The sequence below is a fragment of the Marmota monax genome, unplaced genomic scaffold (assembly GCF_021218885.2).
Source record: "Marmota monax isolate L192 unplaced genomic scaffold, Marmota_monax_Labrador192_F-V1.1 WCK01_AAM20220418_F8-fsc00145, whole genome shotgun sequence".
Taxonomy (NCBI): domain Eukaryota; kingdom Metazoa; phylum Chordata; class Mammalia; order Rodentia; family Sciuridae; genus Marmota; species Marmota monax.
In genome coordinates this window covers 3555139-3575933 of record NW_026695201.1, presented here as the reverse complement: position 1 = coordinate 3575933, position 20795 = coordinate 3555139, and the positions used below count along the sequence as shown (strand labels likewise).

The following is a 20795-nucleotide window of genomic DNA, read 5'->3' as shown; positions in this document are numbered from 1 at the left end:
ACTCACTGGTTTCTTTGGGGCCTTAGGAGTGTTTTCTGTTCAAGTTGAGTTATTCATGTGTAGGGGTGAGGAATTGCCCTCTATTGTTATTTTATCTTTTTTTCAATAGAAACGTGTATACCATGCTCAGAAGATTTTCTCAAAGCCAAATTTGAAGTGTGTCCAGAATATTCAGTCTGGCTGACATCCCTGGGAAAATGGTCATGGGAAAGGAGTGGTTTTATTTATTTATTTTAATTTTTGTTTCTTTGGTACCAGGGATTTTTTTTTTTTTTTTTTTTTTTTTTTTTAATATTTATTTTTTAGTTTTCGGCGGACACAACATCTTTGTTTGTATGTGGTCCTGAGGATCGAACCCGGGCCGCACGCATGCCAGGCGAGCGTGCTACCGCTTGAGCCACATCCCCAGCCCGGTACCAGGGATTTAACCCAGGGGCATTCAACCACTGAGTCACATCCCAACCCTTTTTTATATTTTATTTAGAGACAGGGTATCACTAAGTTGCTTAGGGTATCACTGAGTTGCTTAGAGCCTCACTAAGTTTCTGAGGCTGGCTTTGAACTCATGATCCTCCTGCCTCAGCCTCCTAAGCCACTGGGATTACAGGAGTATACAACCATACCCAGTGAAAGAGGTGGTTTTAAAGTTCCACCGCAGGACTGGGAATGTAGCTTAGTTGGTAGAATGCCTGCGTCACAAGTATAAGGCCTGGGGTTCAATCCGCAGTACCACAGCAAAAAAAAAAAAAGAAGAAGAAGAAGAGAAGGCAAACAATTGACATTAGTGATGTCAAGAGTACAATTCATTGCTTTCTCATTCAAATACCTTAAAGTCCCAGAGCAGACAGCCTAGAAAATGCAATTGGTTGGATGTCATTAGAATTCCTTTGTTTCCAGTGTAGAGATTTCACTCGTTATTTATTCATGTGTGCATTTAAGGCTTCTTTGTTGTTGTTGTTGTTTAAAATTCACTGTGTTTGAGATATATTTTAAGGAAGAAAAAAGGTGAAAATTATGGTTTGATCAAGATACTAACTAGTGGAGGAATAAGCAATGGTCAGATTCAGGAGTTTGGTTTTTCTGGTTTTGTTTTGTTTTTGGTAACAGGTATTGAACCCAGGGACACTTAACCACTGAGCCACATCCTTAGCCCTTTTTATTTTTTATTTTGAGGCAAGGTCTCAGTAAGTTGCATAGGGCCTTGCTAAGTTGCTGAGGCTGCCTTTGAACACCCAATCTTTCTGCCTCAGCCTCCCCAGTCTTGGGGATTACAGGGTTGTACCACCGTGCCCAGCTTGGGATTTATTTTGAAAATAGAACCAATATGACTTGTTAAAGTGCTAGATGTAGGACATGATAGGACCCAAGGTTGTCATGAACACTAATGATTTATCTTAAAAATGAGTAACTATATTCATTACCAATTAATCAATGTGCAATAGATCTACCTAAAACCTGGTACAGACTGAGCATTCCTAATCCAAAATGTTCCAAAATCCAAAACATCTTGGTACCAACATGGTCAAAAATTTTTAGAGGGGGCTGGGGATGTGGCTCAAGCGGTAGCGCGCTTACCTGGCATGCATTCGGCCCGGGTTCGATCCTCAGCACCACATACAAACAAAGATGTTGTATCTGCCGAAAACTAAAAAATAAATATTTAAAAAAAAAAAATTTTTAGATTTTGAAACATTTTATGTTTCGTATTTCTGGATTAGGGATAATTAACCAGTAAAGTCTGCAATATTCCAAAATCTGTAAAGGGGAAAATCTTTGAAACACTTCTGGTCTCAAGCATTTAATTTGTAGTTTAAAACAACAAAGTTCATTACCTCACTGTTTGGAGAATGGCTTAGCTCTTGTCTATCCGAAGTCTATATTCCAGATTGAATTCTCCTAATTCCACTTCTACTCATGGGTGTTGGTATTCCTCAGGTCCTTTCTCTGCTGTCCGGGAGGCATCATTTCCTTGCCATATTAACTTCTTTTTTTTTTTTTTTTTTTAAGAGAGAGAATTTTTTAATATTTATTTTTCAGTTTTCGGTGGACACAACATCTTTATTTTATTTTTATGTGGTGCTGAGGATCGAACCCACTGCCCCGCGCATGCCAGGCATGCCCATTACCGCTTGAGCCACATTCCCAGCCCCCATATTGGCTTCTTAATAGGGAAGTTCACAACATGGCAACTGGTTTCCTTCAGAGTAAGTGAGCAAGAAGTACTCTAGATAGAAGCTACAGCCAAGCACAGTGGCACAGGCCTGTAATCCCAGTGTCTCAAATCTGAGGCAGGATGATTGAAAGTTCAAGGCCTGGACAACTTAGTAAGACCATGTCTCAAAGTAAAAAGGGACTGGTGTCATAACTCAGTGGTAGAGCACCCCTGGATTTAATCCCCAGTTCTCGGGGTGCCGGGGGGGAATCATAAGCTAATCTTGGAAATGATATCCCATTACTTCTGCCATATTCTGTCTTTTAGTAGCTAGTAGCTTTCAATTAAATAGGGGAGGATATTATGCAAGCACTTGAATACCAGAAGATAGGGATCACTGGAAGGTCATCTCAGTCTACCACATTCACTTGGAAATGTGCCTAGAACACAAACTGTTTTTTTCTACAGAGTCCCTGGCCTATCTCACAGCTGCTACCCATGGCTTAGATGAAGAAGCTGAGAGCCTGAAAGAGACATTTGACCCAGAGAAGGAGACAGTGAGTCTTTATTTTCATGAGTGTCTCTGAATATAGGATTAACTCAGATCTAGGAACAATTTAAAACTATAAATTTTATTCTTCCCACCTGGTTACAGAGAAAGACTGAGAAATACATGAGCTCAAATAACCTTTTCTACAAGATTCCTGAGAGCTGTTCTTGTGTTTAACCTCTTTTCTTCTTCGACCTCTCAGATCCCAGACATTGACCCTAATGCCAAGCTGCTCCAGCCACCTGCACCTATCATGCCATTGGATACCAATTGGCCATTATTGACTGTGTCAAAAGGCTTCTTTGAAGGCTCCATTGCCAGCAAGGGTCAGTGCCCATTTCTTCCATGGCACTTCTGTTGTTTTGTAAGAACTATCCTAGAGAGTACCATTAGCACTTAGTTTCATCTGTCCTTTGTATGTATGAAGCCTCATGGAGCACTGAAATGCCAGTCAGAGCTATGGTCTTAAAAACTGAACAAAGGCTTTTTTTTTTTTTTTGCCGGGCAGGTGTTTGGGGGGGGGGGGGGCTTGGAATATGGGAATTGAACCCAGGACCTGACACGTGCTAGGCAAGTGTTCAATCACTGAACTACACACCCAGCCCCATGAACAAAGGCTTTTTGAGATCAGTAAAAATAAAAAGGAGTTGAGAAGAGAAAGAAAGGATCCCTCTACTACCACTAGTAACCTTTGTAAATATTTTGGTATATTCACTAGGTTTTACCATATATATAGTCATATTGTCTGTTTGTATTTTATCATTTATGACATGCAGTCCTGAAGTACAAATTCAGCTACCTCTAATTATGTCCAGCGGGTATATGTATACTACCATTCTCTACTTCTACCACTGCCTCTACCACTGCCTCCCTTACCTCCTCCTATTTTCTTGGATACACATACTAGTCACTTCTAATAAGATCCTAAACTATCTCCTCCACCTACCCTGTGTCCTCATGCTTTGCATACACTACATTGATAACTTAGCAAAGATCTCAAGAAGAAATTCCAAGAGTTGGGAGCCAAAGACTGGTAAGCAGGAAGAGCCAGTTTGTGGTAGCAGTAAGTCTGGTTATCTCTTGTTCCCTCTCTCTGTGAAGCCTATTACAAGTTAGCACAACATATAACCACAAAAATAAACAGTATATGAAAATAATAAGCAGACAAGACCTAGGCAACTGTTTTTGAAAGGATGCAACTTGCCTACAGAGAAGACCGTATTTCAGACTTTGCTGGGCTCTAACCAGCTTATTTCTATTCCTTCCGTTGGTAGGGAAGGGAGGAGCACTGGCAGCTGACATTGACATTGACACTGTTGGTACAGAGGGCTGGGGAGAGGATGCTGAACTGCAGCTGGATGAAGGTATGTATGGGGAGATGGACTCCCTGCATTGGGACTAGTTGTGGAGCACTTCTTTAGGCTTCCAAACCATGGAGCCTGCTAGGATCCCATCATGTTGCTTTCTTTTTTTTTTGGTCCCAGGGATTGAACTCAGGCAGTGGGCCACTGAGCCATATCCTCATCCATATTTTGTATTTTATTTAGAGATAGGGTCTCACTGATTTGCTAAGTGCTTCGCCATTGCTGAGACTGGCTTTGAACTTGGAATCCTCCTGCCTCAGCTTCCCAAGCCTCTGGGATTACAGGCGCCCGGCCACATGTTGCTTTCTTTTGGCTAAGATTATACCAGTACCCAAATCTGTTTTGATCTGGATTTTCCTTACAGATGGGTTTGTGGAGGCTACAGAAGGTTTGGGGGATGATGCTCTTGGCAAAGGACAGGAAGAAGGAGGTGGCTGGGATGTAGAAGAAGATCTGGAGCTCCCCCCTGAGCTGGTATGTGGAATTCTTACCCTCTGCATTTCTCCCTGTGACAGCCAGTGGCCTTACCACAGCCCCCTACACACACCTGCCCTGAGGTCTCCAAAAGGTAGGGGTCTAGATAGGCCTCCTAATCTGATGCTTATCTCCCGTTTGAAAGAAGGAAGAATGAGAGTCTTGAGTTAGTGGCCTTATCACTTTCATTTGTCCTTAAAGAGGAAGGACCTATCTCTAATTTGATACTTATCTCCCATTTGAGAGAAAGAATAATTAGGGTTGTGCCAGCAGCAGCTTATGAAAAGGGCAGCAGGTTTTCAAAATCTAAATTGGGACTTCTGGTAGGTATGTCATTTCATTCCTGGTGATGTGGCTCCTATTATGGGGGTCTCCTCCCACAAATGCCACTCCCTCTCACCAATAGAGGTAGGAAATAAGTGTTTTAGATTCACAGAATGAAGTATTTGAATGGCTTAAAAATGACTTACATTTTGTTTTTCCTTTAGGATGTACCCCCTGGAGCAAGTGGTGGGGCTGAAGATGGGTTCTTTGTGCCCCCAACTAAGGGAACAAGCCCAACTCAAGTAAGAAGGAAAGCACAGCCCCATGGGATGAGTGTTTCTGTGATGGTTAATAATGGATTAGTGTGGGGAAAGTATTGGATAATTTTTTTTTTTTTTTTTTTTGTACCAGGGATTGAACCCAGGAGGCTTAACTACTGAGCCACATCCACAGCCCTTTTTATATTTTATTTAGAGACAAGGCCTCACTGATTTGCCTAGGGCCTTGCTTAGTTGCTGAGGCTGGCTTTGAGATCCTCCTGCCTCAGCCTCCTGAGTCACTGGGATTATAGGCATGTGCCACTGCACCCAGCTAAATACTTTTCTTTTAATACATATGGAGGAGGATAATTTGCGAAGAAAAAAGGCAAAATTTCACTTGGATTGGCTTTTCTGCTTCTTGTTAGATCTGGTGCAATAACTCTCAGCTTCCAGTTGATCACATCCTGGCAGGCTCTTTTGAAACAGCCATGCGGGTAAGTCTTCTTAAAGTAACCTTGGCCTTTTCTCTTGAGTATACCTAGCCCAGGGGCTCAGGGAGAAGGTTGACTCATTTTTTTTAACCAGACGGCAATGATCTGACTCACAAAGACAGAGGTGTGTATTTATCATGAACGCTCTTTGTCTTGCTTAAGAAACTTGCCTTTTAAGACCTTCCTCTTACCTGCTTTCCTCCTGGCCTAGTAATCTTATAAGGTTGATCCTTCCAGCCATTTCCACTCCTTTATATCTTGTTTTCTGGCTCACATTAGTGAGATCAGCATCCCTTCCTGAACAGGTGTATGTTTTGAACACTAAGCCATGTGTTATAACAGTAATAATAACTGCAACAATCACTAACATTTTTTCACTGTACACTGTGGGCAAAGCACTATGATAAATACTTGATAGATATTATTAAATAAGTAGATCCTTACAATTAAGTGTATTTTACTGAAAACGAGTATAGAAAAGTTAATTACTTAGGGAATAGGGGTGGGAGGGAAAGGGAGGGAGAAGGGGAATAGCATGGATAGTGAAAGGAGACCCTCATCACTATACACAATATATGTATGAAGATGTGAATTTGGTGTCAACATACCTTATATATAATCAGAGATAGATAAATTATGATATAATGGTGTATTAAGAATTGTAATGCATAAATAGTTAATTACCTTGCCCAAGGTCAATTAGTTTTTAAGGGTAAGGCCTTAAATTGTGATTCTTTCCCTTTCTCTGTGTTCTAGCTCCTTCATGACCAGGTAGGAGTAATTCAATTTGGTCCCTACAAGCAACTATTCCTACAGACCTATGCCCGAGGTCGTACCACCTATCAGGCTCTGCCCTGCTTGCCCTCCATGTATGGCTACCCTAATCGCAATTGGTAAGGCTTCCTGCTCCTTGTTTCTAACTTCCAAGCTGGGGTAGAGGTTTCAGATTGTAGCCTCAGTGACATAGTCAGAATTGTCCCAGAACTAGGGTTTTGTAGTAGGAAAAGATCTTTGGCTTTTTACTCTGAGGAGTTAGATTTACATCTGCTGCCATCCAGTTCCCTAGCTACTTTCACAGTAGGGTAGCTGTGATTGTTTGCCAGAAAAAGAAGTTGAATCCTAGTTGGCTGCTGACTCTCCGTTTTTTCCCCCTACTTTTCCCTTTCCAGGAAGGATGCCGGGCTGAAGAATGGTGTGCCAGCTGTAGGCCTAAAGCTTAATGACCTCATCCAACGTTTGCAGCTGTGCTACCAGCTCACCACAGTTGGCAAGTTTGAGGAGGCTGTGGAAAAATTCCGTTCCATCCTTCTCAGTGTGCCACTTCTTGTTGTGGACAATAAACAAGAAATTGCAGAGGTAGGAGCGTCTAACCCCTTGTCCCAGACTTAGGCACTGCCATATTCTTGTTTCTGTATCATGACCTTCTTCTGCAACCTCACCAGGCCCAGCAGCTCATCACCATTTGTCGTGAGTACATCGTGGGCTTGTCCATGGAGATAGAAAGGAAAAAGCTGCCCAAAGAAAGTCTAGACCAGCAGAAACGCATCTGTGAGGTGAGATCTGTAGAACTCTGTTTTTTGCAGGGAAATCCTCCCCTTCACCCTCCATTAGGCTAAATTCTTCTGTTCCAAAGGCAGATCTGGCTCTGGGGAGGAAGAGTTATTGGGGTCCATTTTTTGGGAATAGTCTCCATTTCTCCACTGTACTTTCTCATCTCAGAAGTCTTCCATTTCTAGTAGAGAAAAGGCCTCTTTGTTTTATAGCCAATTCTGTTAGCTTGTGGGGTTTTTTATGCCTGCATATCACTTTATAAATGACCTACCCCAACTGTAGCCATCTTTCCTCTTTCTGTCCACCAGATGGCAGCCTATTTCACCCACTCAAACCTGCAGCCTGTACATATGATCCTAGTGCTGCGTACAGCCCTCAACCTTTTCTTCAAGCTCAAGAACTTCAAAACTGCCGCCACTTTTGCTCGCCGTCTCCTAGAACTTGGGCCCAAGCCTGAGGTGGCTCAACAGGTAGATGGGAATTCCTTCAGTAATCACAGGGAGGCAGATCTGCTCTTATATGGAGAAAACAGAAGGCCCTTGCCTCTGAAATAGAATATTTAACAACATTCAATTAAAAAGGGCCAACAGGCCAGGTACAGTGGCACATGCCTGTAATTCCAACAACTCAGGAGGCTGAGGCAGGAGGATCACAAGTTCAAAACCAGCTTCAGCAGCTTAGTGAAGCCCTAAGCTACTTAATGAGACCCTGTCTCAAAAGAAAAAATAAAAAGTGCTGGGGATATGACTCAGTGGTTAAGTGCCCCTGAGTTGAATCTTTGATACAAAAAAAAATAGTGGGGGTGAGGGGAGCCAATAGACTATATCATTCTTTGTTTATTCTTACTGACTGGTGCTTTTTTTTGTTGTTGTTCATGGAAATTGAAATAATAATTTGCGGCCAGGCTGGGGTTGTGGCTCAGTGGTAGAGTGCTCATCTAGTGTGTTTGAGGCACTGGGTTTGATCCTCAGCACCACATAAATGTGAAATAAAGATATTGTATCTACCTAAAACTAAAAAAAAAAAATATATATATATATATATATATATTTTTTTTTTTTTTTTTTTAAAAAAAAAAAAAGAACACATAATTTATTCAGACTTGGCACTGGTTTGAGAGTGACCTGTAACTTAGAATAGCTGCACTGCCCTCAACCCCAGTCTTAAGCTCCAGGTGTCCCATCTCAACCACTAGTTCTTCACATACGCATTTTATTATTTGTACCCTCCAAAAAGAATTCTTCTTGGGAAATGAAAGCCAGTTTTAATTCCTTTCTAAGGCCTAACCCCGATAATCCCCAGACTTGGTGGAAGATTTTGGGTTTAGATCCATGGGACACTTTGGTATTGAGAAGAAATCTTTTTTTTTTTTTTTTTTAAATGTGCTAAGGATCAAACCCAGCACCTCTCACTTGCTAGGCAAGCACTCTACTGCTGAGCCACAACCCCATCCCCAGAGAAGAGGAAATCTTGATCAAACATGATGTGATTGTTAACTCTTTATATACATCCTATACAGAGGATGGGACCTGTATTCATGTAGTACTGTTAGTTGTACAAAATCATGATAATATCATTTGATTTATTATGTGCTGTTTTCTGTGCTCTTAAATAAAATAATCCTTCTGAACTCTCCTAGACCCGAAAAATCCTGTCTGCCTGTGAAAAGAACCCCACAGATGCCTACCAGCTCAATTATGACATGCACAATCCCTTTGACATTTGTGCCGCATCTTACCGACCCATTTACCGTGGAAAGCCAGTGGAGAAGTGTCCACTCAGTGGGGCCTGCTATTCCCCTGAGTTCAAGGGTCAAATATGCAGGGTTACTACAGTAAGTGCTGCCTCAAATATGCATCTAGGATATTGAGGGGGGGAGGGGAAAGAGAAACATGGAGGTTCTTTTCTCCTCTGTATTTGCCTCAGCTCCTTGAAGCAATGCTACTAGAGAAAACTAAAGTTTCTCCCCACTGCTCCATCTCTCAGAAACAAACACCCATCTACTGTGTTTATTGAGGAGTATAGGGAATAAGTCCTCACAGATCTCTAACTTGGTCTTCTGTTTCCTCATTTACAGGTGACAGAGATTGGCAAAGATGTGATTGGTATAAGGATCAGTCCTCTTCAGTTTCGCTAAGGCCCCATTTGTGTGGGAAGCAGAGGAGTCAATAACATATTCTTCCTTCAAAGAATTAGTCTTTGAAGTCTCTGTACCCTACTCCTACAGCCACCCTTCAGATTATTGATATCTCCTTTTCTCTTCTTCTATCAAAGAATATCAAAACTTGACTTCATTGTTCATGAGGACCTCTCCTTTCCTCAAGGTGGTCATAGTTGTCATTACAATTGGCCTTGCCTTTCCAGCTTAGATCTTTTAAAGAACAAATGAAAACCTGTGGCGGATATTTGTTTAGTAAATTCTTTTAATATTTATTCCTCTCCTCCCCACCACCTTTTTTTCCTTTCTGCTATAAAGCAGCAAGATGTAATGAATATGATACCAGTTTTACTCAGCCACACCAAACTGTTAGATATTTCCCCATTTTCCTTGGGCATTATATTCCTAGGCAGGCATCCTCTGTGCTCAGAAACGTGAAGTCTAAGAAGAAATCATTTGGCTTTCAAAAATGCACACCACTTTCCATTGATTTGTCCTTTACAACCATTGTATTCATTTTTTTGTTTTCTCACACTAAATAAATTTCTACAATAGCTTCTTGGATTGCCATTTATTTCTTGAACATTTTCGTGCTCCTGTTCATATTCTGTAGCTGTCCCACCAAACTCTGAGAACTTTTACCACTGAGCTACATTCCAGCCCTTTTTCTTTTCCATTTTGAGACAGGTCTTGCTAAATTGCTGAGGCTGAATTCAAATTTGTGATCATCTTGCCTCAGTCTTCCTAGTCACTGGGATTTCACACATGCACCACCACACCCAGCTATCAAAGCAGATGTATTTTCTTCTAATATATTTTTTTTAATTACCAAAGTAATAAATACCACTGTTATGGGAAAACATTTTTCATAGGGTATGTGTGAGGCATAGATCTAAATTGCTGCGACAGTAGTAGAAAGCAAGTAACTTCCTATTCCTTATTTTGTTTTTTGATATCAGAAGTTGAACCCAGGATCACTTAACCACTTTAATATGGTTAATCACTTAACCATATTCCCAGACCTTTTTATTTTTTATTTTGACACAGTATCTTGCTAAATTGAACTTGGGATCCTCCTGTGTCAGCCTCCTGAGTCACTGGAATTACACACTGGGCCTAGCCCCTATTTCATCTGTCATCTTCCATCTACTGCTAATTATAGCCAATATTTGTTGGGTACCCACTACATATCTTAGCACCATTCTAAATATTTTCCTGCAATATACACTTATGATTAATTAATATGTAGTACACTGTATATTACAATGATTACATTGGCAGTATAATGTTTTGCTTGTAGAAATTAGATAGAATGATGTACCAGGCCTTTAAAATATATATATATATATATATTTTTTTTTGCATTTGAAATTCATGCTTTTAGTAAAAACAATATATTCATATAGTTAAAAATGTCAATGTATCCTGGGACAAGTATTACTCATATGCTTTCCCTGTGCCACCCAGGTCCTAACACCTTTCCCCAAACAGGTAACCACAAAATATTAAAAAAATATAAAATAAAAAAGAAACAATATCTTTATTTTATTTATTTTTATGTGGTACTTAGGATTGAACCCAGTGCCTCACACATGCGATACAAGTGCTCCACCACTAAGCTACAACTCCAGCCTCAGGTAACCACTGTTATTAGCTGTTTATGTCCTTTCAGAAGCTTTTTTTATTTTTATGTAGTGCTGAGGATTGAACCCAGGGCCTTGCACATGCTAGGTGAGCACTCTACTGCTGAGCCACAGCCCTAGTGCCCCCAAGCTTTTTTAAAAAAAAAACACTTAAGTATTTGGGGCTGGGGTTGTGGCTCAGAGGTAGAGTGCCATGCATGAGGTACTGGGTTTGATCCTCAGCACCACATAAAAATATACTGTGTCCACCTATAATCAAAAAATAAATTATTTAAAAAACACTAAGGGTTTAACCCATAGGTATTTTACTACTAACATACATCACTGTTCCTTTTTTATTTATTTGAGACAAGGTCAAATAAATTGTTGAGGCTGGCTTCAAACTTGTGAGAAACTGGGATGTGTTCAGAAACTTTTTGTGTATATATAAACAGTTTTGAATATGTCTCAGAAATAAAAAGGGTTGGAGATGTAGCTCAGTGTACGTGCCTCTATGTTCAATCCCCAATACACCAAAAACAAAAACCCAGAAAAGCAGCCAGAAGGTGAATACTGAGACGAGATGTTAGGAATATCAATAGTAAACAGAAAAAGCAGAATCAATTTTAAAAAATAGTGCAAAGAAAGAATCATACTAGTATATTTCCAATTGCCCTTTGCTCAGTCCAAGGTTCCAGATTCACTTTTTCTTACCTTGAGTTCTAAGCTCCTGGCCTTATGACCTATAGTTTAACAGTTCTGATAAGGAAATGAGAGAGATTCAGCAGAGAAATGTGCCTGACAGGAGCCTGTGAGAAAAGAGTGACCAATGAGTGCCTACCAACTTTAAAGCCCTAGCCTAGGAGATGGAGATACAGCAACTAAGGTAACAGCTAAAATCCTTTATTTGGCCATGTTTAAAATTCCGCTGGGGACTGGGAGGCAGAGAAGGAGAACAATAAACAAGGTAAATAAATCTATGGTGTGTCAGATAGTGTTCAGTATTAGAAAAAGAAGTGAAGATGGAAAATGTGAGTTGGGAGGGACAGAGGTTGCAATTTTATTCAGCTTTTATTTTTTACTTTGAGACAAGGTCTCACTAAATTGCTTAGGGCGTCCCTAAACTGTTGAGGCTGGCTTTTAATTTGTGATCCTCTGGCCTCAGCCTCCCAGCCAGTTGCTGGGATTAACAGGCATGCACCACCGCGGTGGACTGTTTTTTATTTGTTTGTTTTGAGACGGGGTCTCGCTAAATTGGAATTTGTGATTCTTTCGTCTCAGCTTCCAGAGTCGCTGGGATTACAGGGGTGCACCACCATGCCCTGTTCAAAGTCCAAGACAACATTTGAATGAAATATTGAAGAAAATAAGTGGGATGAGAGGATATGGCCGAACTGATATTGCACACTTATAATCCCAGCGACTCGGGAGGCTGAGACAAGAGAATCCAAGTTCGAGTTCGGCCTCAGCAATTTTGTGAGGCCCTAAAGAAGTTAGCAAGACCCTGTCTCAAAATAAGTAAACAAAAAAACTAACAATTATGGGCTGGGGTTGTGGCTCAGGGGTAGAGCGCTCAACTAGCACGTGTGAAGCCCTGGGTTCGATTTTCAGCGTTACATAAAAATAAATAAAAGAAAGCTATTGTGTTCATGTACAACTAAAAAGTAAATATTAAAAAAAAAACCTAACAAATTAAAAATTAAAAGTACAGGGAATGTTGCTCAGTGTTAAAGCATTCCTGGGTTTAATCCCCAACATCAACTAAAGGGGGGAGTGGCTGGGGCGTAGCCCAGTGGTAAAGGGCTTGCTTGGCACCTTCTTCAAGGCCCTGGGTTTAATCCCTGGCACCTAAAATAAAATCGGGGTGGGGAGGGATGGAAAATAGTATGATATGCACCATCATTACCTTCTCAGTTATATATGCATAGATCTGGGATTTTGTAGGCAATTTGTCTCAATGTGGGCTATCCAAAGCTCAGGAAGGAATAATGAAAGAGCTTTTCTAGGTAAAGTGAGAAGTTAAGTGAAAAGAGTACAAGCCAGAAAGTTCTCCAGGCGAAACAGACAAACCAAAAACAAAATCACACCTCTTCCCGTCCCTTTAAAAATGGCGGTTCCCCCAAACACCAATGATCCCATTGGCTGTATGAGGCAGAGTGGGCGGGAGCTAGGGGGCGGGCACGCTATAGCTGCCGGAGTCCAGCCTCCTACGGCAAGTCAGAGGCAGAAAGATGGCTGCCGCTCCGGAAGACTGTGGTGTTGGGGCCGAAGCGGACCGGGAATTGGAGGAGCTTCTGGAAAGTAAGAGCCTGTGATGGGAAAGGTCCAAGGAGGTAGTTTTGAGGACCCATTCAGGAGAGTGACCCTGAGATATTTGGGGTGGAGCAGGAAAGTATCTTAAGTGATTGGCGGGGGCGAAGGTCTGGCTGCGACCCCAAAGAACATCTCTGGGTCACCCTGTCCCTCCTCCGCCGTGGGAGCTGGGGAGTTCACCCTGGGCCCCTCAGCTGCCCAGATCATTGATCTCCCTGCCGGGAGAAACGGTGCCCTGTAAGACCGTATTTGCGAGCCCCCTTCAAACCCCCTTGCATCAGGTTAGTAAATTCTTGAAGTGTAGCTAGCTCCCCTAGGCCAGTAGCAGCTTTTGGTCCTCGGTGGGCAGCGAACCGGAGACTCACGGTTTACATACATTAACTCTTAAGCCCATAGGGCGTCCTTCTGTGCCTCGTCTTAACATAAGACACATCTTTTTCCCCTCCCAGTCCTTTCCCCTGTTTTTTACAAGCCCCCATAATTCTTTCATCTTGCAGTTGTTCAAGTATTTGAAGTTGTTCAAGTATTTTTCCATTATTTTGAGAAAATGAAGATGGACTGTTCATCCTCCTGAAAGACAGTGGATGTTCTTTTCTTTCTTAGCTTTTCCTCCACTCCTCTGTTGGTTTTCTGCCCAGAGTGGGGCTAGTGCCCTTTCCCTATGCCTGGCAAACAGAGTGGTGGTGGCAACACAGGCTCTTTAGGACAGAGGTGAATTTTTTTAAATCTCTTGCTCAGTCACAGAGATGTGAACAGGCAGAAAAACGAAAAGAAACAGTGAGGAGTGCCAAGTGACTCTGAATTGGCAGAGTTATCTGGAGAGATGAGACCAAAGGGAACTCTAGGAGCTTGCTGTGGGAGAACTATATTGAAGAATAACATGAGAGAGTTTAATGCCCTCCCATAAAGTGCATGGAGTCCCTCAATTTGTACTAGCATCAGGACCAATGGAAATCTGGGTGGGACATCTTGTGCAGTCTTGCCAAAGATTATTCCCACTTTAAGGCTCCAAAGTGAGTTCAGGAGGATAAGGACATTTGTGTCCTCTGCTTTTGTTGGATATTTATATGTAATTTCTAGAAAATTATTAGTGTGTAAGAGTGGAAGTATTGCTGCAGAACTTCTTTTAACTTTCTCCTCCCAGTTATGAGATGGACACTTGTTCCACCATAGGAATTTCTTTCCATTTGATTACAATAAATTTGGTAATACTGAGAGAATTGGAAGGCTTATTGATCAGTGGGCTAGGAAGGAGAGACTCCAAAAAAGGAGAAAACTTGAAGAAAGTTCACACTTTGGAAGATCATTTTCCCAATGCTTTGCCCATAAAACACCCAGCCTTGCATCTTCATCCATCCCCAACACACACGCCATGTCTCTTGTCTCTGAAGGTGCTCTTGATGATTTCGATAAAGCCAAACCCTCCCCAGCACCCCCTCCTACCACCACGGCCCCCGATGCTTCAGGGCCCCAGAAGAGATCGCCAGGAGACACTGCCAAAGTATAAATTCCACCCCCTTAAGGGAGAGGGAGGGGATGGGCATGCAGCTCTGAGCAGAGGTGGGGCAGGCCCCTGTGGGCCAGAGGGGAGGGTGGAAGGGTGCTTTGGCCTCACACTGCTGAGTGCTCTTGCAGGCCTTAGTCCTTGTAAGACAGGGACCCAAGGTTGAGTGGAAGTATCTCAAGGATGTTCCTTGAGAAAAGAGTGGGTTTAAGTGGTTGGATTTGATTGATACCACTTTATACCTTTCCCTCAATGGCCAGAAGCCTTTCTTGCTGTCCTAATGAGGAGAGGTAGATAGAATGTCCAGTGGAGGTTGGTAGGAGGGAGGTCCTACATTTCCTGGAGCTACTACTTGTCTCCTATCAGTAGAGTGCCGGTAGTGCATGCCATAAAGGATGCATTTTGACTACCCTCCCCTGCAGGATGCCCTCTTCGCCTCCCAAGAGAAGTTTTTCCAGGAACTATTCGACAGCGAGCTGGCTTCCCAAGCCACTGCAGAGTTCGAGAAGGCAATGAAGGAGTTGGCTGAGGAAGAGCCCCACCTGGTGGAGCAGTTCCAAAAGCTCTCAGAGGCTGCTGGAAGAGTGGGTAAGGAGGAGAGCTAAGACAAAGGGAAATATCTAGACAGACCTAGTAAGTCTTTATTGCTTGAGAACACCAGGATTCTCAGTAAAATTGAATCAATCATAATGTTACAGCCATAGGATGGAGCGAGGCATCAGGAGGAAAAATGAGAACCAAGTTTAAGGAAAGGAATGAGATGTTATAAAATAATAAAAAATATTATCCAAAACTGACCATTGTAAAGGATGCAGTGTTATTGTAGATGTTACTGTGGAGAACAAACTGATATACAATCCATGTAGATTTAAGAAATGGCTATGAAGATAATAGAGTATTCAGAGATTTGAAGCAATAGTTATTTACATGCTTCATATCCAAGCTGGAAACAAAGTAATATAGTCAAGCAGTCAATTAAAATCCTAAATGATCCTGGTTGTTTTGATCTCTTCTAGGCAGTGATGCAACCTCCCAACAAGAATTTACTTCTTGTCTAAAGGAGACATTAAGTGGCCTAGCCAAAAATGCCACTGATCTTCAGGTTAGTGGGGAATGGGTAGGAGATCACAAGGGGCCCACTTTCAAACCCTTCACTAACAGTCTGTAAAGACATGCTCCTGGATATCTTCCAACTCTATCCTTGCCTCACTATTTTGTTACAGGCAAGTTTAGATTGTTCTTTCCCACCTGAAAGAGTGGTAGCATCCCAGAAAGGCAGTATACCTGTTCACTTCTCTCTCATCCTGAATAGAACTCGGGCATGTCGGAAGAGGAGCTGACCAAGGCCATGGAGGGTCTGGGCATGGATGAAGGGGATGGGGAAGGGAACATCCTCCCCATCATGCAGAGTATTATGCAAAACCTACTATCCAAGGATGTGTTGTACCCGTCACTGAAGGAGATCACAGAAAAGGTTTGTGCCACTTGATCCTTTTCTTCTCACTCTCCATCTTATCAACTCATATGGGTTGCTTTGCTCCAAACCTGCAGTGACAATAATGAGTGTACAAGTCCGTTTTGTTCATTCTTTGCTTATTTTGTGGTGGTGGGAAGAGTTGGGGGGTGTCATATCTCTGAGCAATAAACCCACTACACTGAGAATCTCTGTGGTGGAAGGAGAAATCCTTCAGCTATCGTTTTCCATAAACGCTTCAAGACTTTGGGATTGTCTGATCAAACCCTTCTTATATTTCTGACTTCATTTATCCAACAAGTATTCACTGGCTTTCTATTATGAGCAATTTAAAAAGTTCAAATGATGATCCCTTCCATCAAAAAGCTTATAATTTTACCAGAGAGATGACATGAGCAACATGTGGCTAAATATGAAATGAATAGTATATCAGTCAAGAGACAAGGGTTTGTTTGGCCTAAGTCCAATAGTCAAGCTAAGAATGGCTTTTACACTTTTTTTTTAATATTTATTTTTTAGTTATAGGTGGACACAATGCTTTATTTTAGATTTATGTGGTGCCAAGGATCGAACCCAGTGCCTCACACATGCTAGGCAAGCGCTCTACCTCAGAGCCACAATCGCAGCCCCGGTTTTTACACTTTTAAAGTTTTTGTTTTTGTTTTTTTGTGGTGCTGGGGACCTTGTGCAAGTGAGGCAAACACTCTACCAACTGAGCTATATCCCCAGCCCTTAAAGGTTGTTAAAACAACAATAAAGAATATACAATAGAGACCATATAGGACCCTCTAGACCTAAATATTTATTACCTAGCCCTTTACAGAAATAGTTTGCTAACATCTATGATAATAAATGCTAGTACAGCCAGATGATCTGATTGGAGTCAGTGCTATTTCTCATGATGAACTTGTTTATTTAGTTTTTCTTTCTCCTTTCCTTCACATTTTAAGTATTCTCATTCCCCTTCCCCACCCATTGTGCATTTAATTCTTCCCTATCCATTCTCTTTCCTTAGTATCCAGAGTGGTTGCAGAGTCACCGGGAATCTCTGCCTCCTGAGCAGTTTGAAAAATATCAGGAGCAGCACAGTGTCATGGGAAAAATATGTGAACAATTTGAGGCAGAGACACCTACAGACAGTGAGGCCACTCAAAAGGCCCGTTTTGAGACGGTGCTAGATCTTATGCAGCAGGTAAGGCTTTCTCTTGCCATCTGCTCACTGATACTGTCTGCTTGGGTGTTTAGTGAAGAAGTTACCTAGGAAGGATATACTATACTACCAAACCTGGGTGGAGGAGGAAGCACAAGAGAGTCCATATTGCATGGTCAGAAGAAATCAGAGAGATTACTAACCAGATTCCTTGTCAAGCTCCTCTGTTATTTTCTGGGATTTTTTTTTAATCTTATATTTTCTATTTTCTAGCTACAGGATTTGGGTCATCCTCCAAAAGAACTGGCTGGGGAGATGGTGAGTATATCTTCTAGATTTTAATCTGAGCCCCCATTTCAACAACTCTGGTGATTCTACCTAAAGTAATAATTACGGCTGCTGGAGATGGACCTTCAGAAACTCCAGCCTGAAAAGTGAGCAATTATCTGATTTCCTTCATCTCTTCTCCAGCCTCCTGGCCTCAACTTTGACTTGGATGCCCTCAATCTCTCAGGCCCACCAGGTGCCAGTGGTGAACAGTGTCTGATCATGTGAGACAAACATGTTTTCTTCCCTGAGTCCCAGCCATGAGAAACATCTGGAGTCAACAGAACCAGTGGGAACCGAGAGAGACAGGAGTGTCATCTGCAGGAGCGGTTTGCCCACAGCCCTCCATAGTCCCATTCAAGATTGTGCCATACTGGCTGAGGCTTTTCCTCTGACTTTCTAAGAGTAGGATCTGTTTCACAGGCCATTTCTGTGAGCCCTGCTCATGGTTTCTGCTGCTAGCAAAGACCCACCTACAAGCCAGGTGAAGGAAGGTACCCCTTTGGGGGAAGCACCTTCTTCCCTCTCCCAAAATAGCGTTATACATGTCCACATTGATGTTCACTTTTACTTCCAGGGTCTTCGTGCCTTGTCTCTACTCCCTCTCTTGGATCTGGGGAGTAAGGGCAGAGTCCTGGGACTCTATTTCTACACTTCTCTTGGACAGGGACTTTGGGAATGGGGAGAAACTTAGCCTCAGCCGGAAATGTAGATCTGTCCCTTGCTCTCTTGCCTTTAGACAGACCATTCTGAATTCTCTGAAGGGAAAGGGCCTTAGTATCTATTACAGTAGGGTTGGAAGAGAAACCTTTTCCTCCCTCTAGGTGCTGAGTCCTCAACTTCCTGTTCCAGCCTGAGAACTTCAGTTGCTATCCTGGTTCTTTCTACAATGCTGTATGATCCGGATGAACCCAGCCCCTGACTTAACATTGCCTCCTGCCTGTCCTCTTATCTCCTTTTTAAAATACCCTTCATTCCAACCCTTCTTAGCCCACACTAAGATAAAGAAGGGCCCTTCCCATTCCCCCTCATTTGGTTCATCCACCACTTTGACTGATTCCTTCCCTCTCTGGCAAACACATAGTAGTAATGTCAGGTGTGGCAAATGAATGGCTATTCTACCCAGATATATTCTGGCTTATTTGAATCATCTGATTCCTTTAGAATCCTTGGTTCACGAAGGTGCTTAGGAAAGGAGAAGGGGTGCAGCCTAAGTCCTTTTCCTGCAACCTCATGGGGCAGTGTCTAATAAATATTCTGAGTGAGGAGTGTGGCCTGTTTTTCATCCAGGTCTTTTTCTGCTTCCTTAGCTTCTATAAGCTGCAGTGTAGGGAATGTGATTAGTTTTCTGTAACATCATGCTAGCCTTCACCACCGCCCTCAATCCCAGCTCAGTCTGCACCTCAGTTGGCAAAGGAGAATAGTTCTCTTTCCTCATTTTTCTCTTGGGTATTTCAATTTGAAAAGCGTTGCAATTGGTATTATATTTTTACTTTTCATTTTCATACTATGATTACTGTTAGTAATATATTGTTAACATGTTTTCTCAGTTATTTATCTTTGAGCTGACATTGCCCTTCTCAGTGGATCTAGGGATCTTGGCTGCCATATGTTTGGTGGATACCCTGGTCAGCCTAGCTGGCTGTCCTTGTTCACTGGAAAATAATTCTTGCCAGAACAAATTCACATTCATCATCTGAGTCACTTTGAGCTACTGACATGTCACTTTCCCCTGGTTTAAAATTTTTCACTATTTAAAAGTCCCATACATTCTCTGGCCTTGGAAAGGAAGGAAATGTTCTTGAGGCCTTAGGCTATTTGGAAAAGTCCAGTACCATACCTAATCAGAGCTTGGAAGAACCCAGGTCTGAATGTGAGACTTCTACTTTGTGACATGTAGAAAAAGTACAAGGGGACTTGTGATGACGGTTATGTGGCCTGAATGCCAAAATTCTCTCCTTAAAGTTCCAGCCCAAAACTGGGAAAGAATAGAGAACAGGAAGGATGAATAAAAGGGCTCTGCTCTTTGAACTGTGTATATACTGTCCTGCCAGTTTTCTTTTCTGGTAGCCTGACCAAGGCTTTTAATCCATGGATTTAAAAGATGCCCTAGTCTACTTTAGCTCTGTTTCCAAGACACTTGTTTTCATTTTCATTTATTTTGATTGAACATGAGCAAATTGACTTCTGATTACTCTCTTATTCAAAGTACTATTTGAATTATTCTAGGACTTGTGGAGGGATAGAGCTGGGTACCCTATGGTAGTCTTTCTTAACCATGTATGGTGTAGAACCAGGTTTTTTTGTTTTTATACATCTAATTCTTCATATATCAAAACTGACAGGTATGGACTTTACCCTGCATTGAACACACCTTGTAAGATTTTGTTTTTGTTTTAATACAGGGGATTGAAGCCAGAGGTACTTAACAACTGAGCCACTTCCCCAGTCCTTTGCCCAGGGCCTGGCTGAGTTGTTGAGGCTAGCTTTGAACTTGAGATCCTCCTGCCTCAGTCTCCTGAGCCATTGGGATTAGAGGCATGCACCACTATGCAAGTTTGACAACATCCAAACTGTCGAGACCCTGTTCAACAGATTGAATCCATTGGTTATGTTCTTGGATATCACAACCATGTAAAATATTTAAAAGTTTCTTAACACTCTCAGTTTCTAATTCCTCATGCCACAAATTGGAGGTTGGAGCCTCTTCACAGACCAACACAAGTCTTCAAACCACCTTTGAGAAGCATTGCTCTGGGCCCTTTTTAGTCTTTTTATAGATTCTAGTCAAACATACATTTCTATGCTTGTGGAGTTCGCTCCCATGTGAGAGTTGCCCTTAGAGAACTTGTTCTACAGCAAGAATATATCACTGGAAGAACATCTCACATTTTTCTAGCCTGCCTTTTCTTCTGCTTAAAAATAACTATTGCAAAGCTTAGGTTTGATGAAATATGTATGCTGCTCTCAAATTTTATAGAAGATGCTTCTTTGTTCCAAAATTCTATATCTTAGATAATAAACTCGTGATTGTATGGATGGCTTCATGAATTAAGAATCAAATCCATACAGAATTTGTAATATTAAGGATATGTTCCTGTGACATCCTTTTAAAGGCTCATGAAGTAGTTATACTGTTGA

At 41.9% G+C, this 20795-nt stretch overlaps 2 protein-coding genes and 1 long non-coding RNA gene across 4 annotated transcripts in view; 2 read left to right on the top strand and 1 right to left on the bottom strand.

The window, feature by feature from the left end:
- Copa (COPI coat complex subunit alpha) overlaps positions 1-9823 on the top strand; it is a 45238-nt gene extending 35415 nt beyond the window's left edge. For both annotated transcript variants that reach the window (XM_046429079.2, XM_046429078.2), the window contains exons 22-33: positions 2621-2709; positions 2905-3028; positions 3977-4066; positions 4431-4540; positions 5029-5106; positions 5490-5558; positions 6312-6448; positions 6725-6911; positions 6998-7108; positions 7415-7576; positions 8746-8940; positions 9184-9823. In XM_046429079.2, the coding sequence (XP_046285035.1) occupies positions 2621-2709; positions 2905-3028; positions 3977-4066; positions 4431-4540; positions 5029-5106; positions 5490-5558; positions 6312-6448; positions 6725-6911; positions 6998-7108; positions 7415-7576; positions 8746-8940; positions 9184-9243 (1412 nt within the window). In that variant the 3' untranslated portion in view covers positions 9244-9823. The remainder of the gene's footprint in view (positions 1-2620; positions 2710-2904; positions 3029-3976; positions 4067-4430; positions 4541-5028; positions 5107-5489; positions 5559-6311; positions 6449-6724; positions 6912-6997; positions 7109-7414; positions 7577-8745; positions 8941-9183) is intronic.
- The window catches only part of LOC124082619 (uncharacterized), a 37969-nt gene that overhangs the window by 6434 nt on the left and 10740 nt on the right, over positions 1-20795 (bottom strand). The window contains exons 2-3 of the long non-coding RNA XR_006848442.2: positions 1833-1984; positions 1576-1645 (exon numbers count right to left, since the gene is read on the bottom strand). This is a non-coding gene — a long non-coding RNA (uncharacterized LOC124082619). The remainder of the gene's footprint in view (positions 1-1575; positions 1646-1832; positions 1985-20795) is intronic.
- Positions 13078-19690, top strand: Pex19 (peroxisomal biogenesis factor 19). The gene is made up of 8 exons (XM_046429088.2): positions 13078-13187; positions 14591-14700; positions 15126-15291; positions 15720-15805; positions 16016-16177; positions 17193-17369; positions 17601-17645; positions 17799-19690. Exons 1-8 carry the CDS (start codon positions 13118-13120, stop codon positions 17880-17882), a joined length of 900 nt encoding a protein of 299 aa, XP_046285044.1. The 5' UTR covers positions 13078-13117; the 3' UTR covers positions 17883-19690.

Excerpts from the sequence above, each read along its gene's own strand:
- Pex19 (XM_046429088.2), top strand. The coding sequence starts at position 13,118 with ATGGCTGCCGCTCCGGAAGACTGTGGTGTTGGGGCCGAAGCGGACCGG. Across the intron at positions 16,178-17,192 it reads TGAAGGAGATCACAGAAAAG|TATCCAGAGTGGTTGCAGAG; the intron begins GTTTGTGCCACT and ends CTCTTTCCTTAG. Across the intron at positions 17,646-17,798 it reads AAGAACTGGCTGGGGAGATG|CCTCCTGGCCTCAACTTTGA; the intron begins GTGAGTATATCT and ends TCTCTTCTCCAG.